This window comes from Charadrius vociferus, unplaced genomic scaffold, assembly GCF_000708025.1.
Source record: "Charadrius vociferus isolate BGI_N301 unplaced genomic scaffold, ASM70802v2 scaffold90, whole genome shotgun sequence".
Taxonomy (NCBI): domain Eukaryota; kingdom Metazoa; phylum Chordata; class Aves; order Charadriiformes; family Charadriidae; genus Charadrius; species Charadrius vociferus.
Genome location: NW_009647222.1, coordinates 6,855,912 through 6,857,961, shown reverse-complemented (window position 1 = coordinate 6,857,961; position 2,050 = coordinate 6,855,912). Strand labels below are relative to the sequence as shown.

At 44.2% G+C, this 2,050-nt stretch overlaps 1 protein-coding gene across 1 annotated transcript in view; it reads right to left on the bottom strand.

The window, feature by feature from the left end:
• C2CD5 (C2 calcium-dependent domain containing 5) overlaps window positions 1-1,792 on the bottom strand; it is a 69,340-nt gene extending 67,548 nt beyond the window's left edge. The window contains exons 1-2 of the mRNA XM_009879767.1: window positions 1,753-1,792; window positions 496-572 (exon numbers count right to left, since the gene is read on the bottom strand). Of these exons, the coding sequence (XP_009878069.1) occupies window positions 496-572; window positions 1,753-1,792 (117 nt within the window). The remainder of the gene's footprint in view (window positions 1-495; window positions 573-1,752) is intronic.
• Window positions 1,793-2,050: the final 258 nt, after the last annotated feature.

Here is a 2,050-nt window from a genome sequence, read left to right as displayed (position 1 = left end):
TGGCCGGGTCGGGACCGCGCCGCGCCTCATCCCCCGTCCGGCCTTGTGTCTCCGGGGCTCGGAGGCTAGTGTCGGGCTGGGCTGCTCCACGTCCCGGGCCGGCGCGGAGGCCTTGAAGCGCTGTGATGGCTCGGGCCTGCTCTGCCTCCAGCCTTCCCCGAGGAGGGAGTTGATGGAGCCCCGGGCTGGAGGGCCCGTTGCAGGGGAAGTGTGAAACACGTGTGCATCTACAGGCACAGGGTGGGGGAGTCCTTTAAAGGATTTAAACCAAACCCCATGGGTTTGTTTGGGGTTTTTTCCTTAATGAAAGACAAATATTTGCAGTATTTGAGGGATTATGGATAGATTAAATGGAATTTAGTTATCAGAAATAGGATTTGATACGGTTCTTGTAGCCAGGTTTTGACTTTCTGATTCCTGAAAAGCTCTTTGTTTAGGAAATGGTGCTGTGGAAGCTTGGGGCAAACCAAAGGAGCGGGGCTGGGCAGGAGTTACGTCAGGTGTCTGCCTGCGGGAGTATGAAACCAGGTTGTGCGAGAACCTGTGGGTCATGGGTTGTACTGCTGGCATGGCTGTGAACAGGAATAGAAAAGAACCCTTGTCTTTTGATTAAGCAGTCCCCAGATGTTAAGCCAAATAGTAGATCTGGTTGGATTATTTTCCCTTCTTTCTAATCTTACAAAAAGACTAAATAATGTTATTGGCTGGAATGTGATACTGCAAACACAAACCATATGAACAAAAAAAGCCCATATGAACAAAACATGAAATGCAGTAGTGTGTGGCATAGCAAATTAATGTATAGAAGAACTTCGGCTATCTATCCTCCAGCTAGCTGCATTTAGTCTCAGTAGTATAGTACATCCTTTCTTTCTTTAGCTTGTTTTGAAGTTATCTTTGGAAGAGTTCATGCTGTTGCTAGTATTCATCATATCTGAGTACATGATAAACAGGCTAGATGCATGTTTCTTCCTCATCCATCTTTGTTTGAGTGGAGTACCAGCATAAGACTGTTCCCAAGGCAGGAAAGCAGTAAAGAGCAAAAGACCCAGGAAGGGAATCAAAACCAGAAAACATGCTACTAATGTTAGGGTTTTAGTTTAGATCAGAAACGTGCTTTTTGAATGGAATCTCCTGGTCCTTCCTGCTTAAATGTTGTTTTGGCTCACATAATGGAGCAGTTACAGAGAATATGAACAGAATATTTCATTTGGATAAGACTGAACTGAAAAGCAGAAGCTAACAATACACCAAATACATTCTAGCTGTTTAAGGGCATTTGGGCTGTAGCAACAAATTAAAGCTAGCATGAAATAAGCCCCTGAATTGCATGTGGTGTGGGTGCTAGGTCCTCAGCACTGTTTCACCCTAAAGATGGGCTACTGGTCCACTACATTGCTTGTTAACATAGCCATTCCTGTGTCTTAACTTCCCTATTAAGAGTAGAAAACTACCAGCAGAAGATGGGACTGCAAAAAAACCATTCTCTGTTGCCCATGTTAGATACAGTAGTATTGTTTGGCCTTTGTTAATTGGTGGTGTACTGCTGTCACCTGAAAAAGAGGTCCAAGTCCCGATTCTGCCGAAACGGAGACCGTGTTTAGAGTGGAGACATTGCTTTATTCTGGCCAGGGTGCACAGTGGAATATTTCCACAAATCATGCACACCCTGTGCCAGTTTCCTCGTCATATTTATACATGAAAGTTACAAGATAATACACTCCCAGTTCCAGTGATTGGTTAGTAATTTACATGTGATTATAATATTTGCTGTGTCATTCTCCTCAGTCATTGCGCCTGTGCAAGAGAAGGGTCTCCACCTGGGCAAGGGTCGTCTTGACCTATGGGTGTGATTTTTAGTATTATAATGAAGGTAGTTCAGCTTAGGACACCCAGAATTTTCACTTTTCTGCCAAGTTGGCTAGACTTTTCAAAACATGGTAAATTAGTACCATCTTCAAGGTTCGTATGCTCCAGGATGTTTCACCTTAAAGAACGACAGCAATAATTGCTTTCCTTGATTAGGTGTTCTTCCTCATAGGACTCAAGG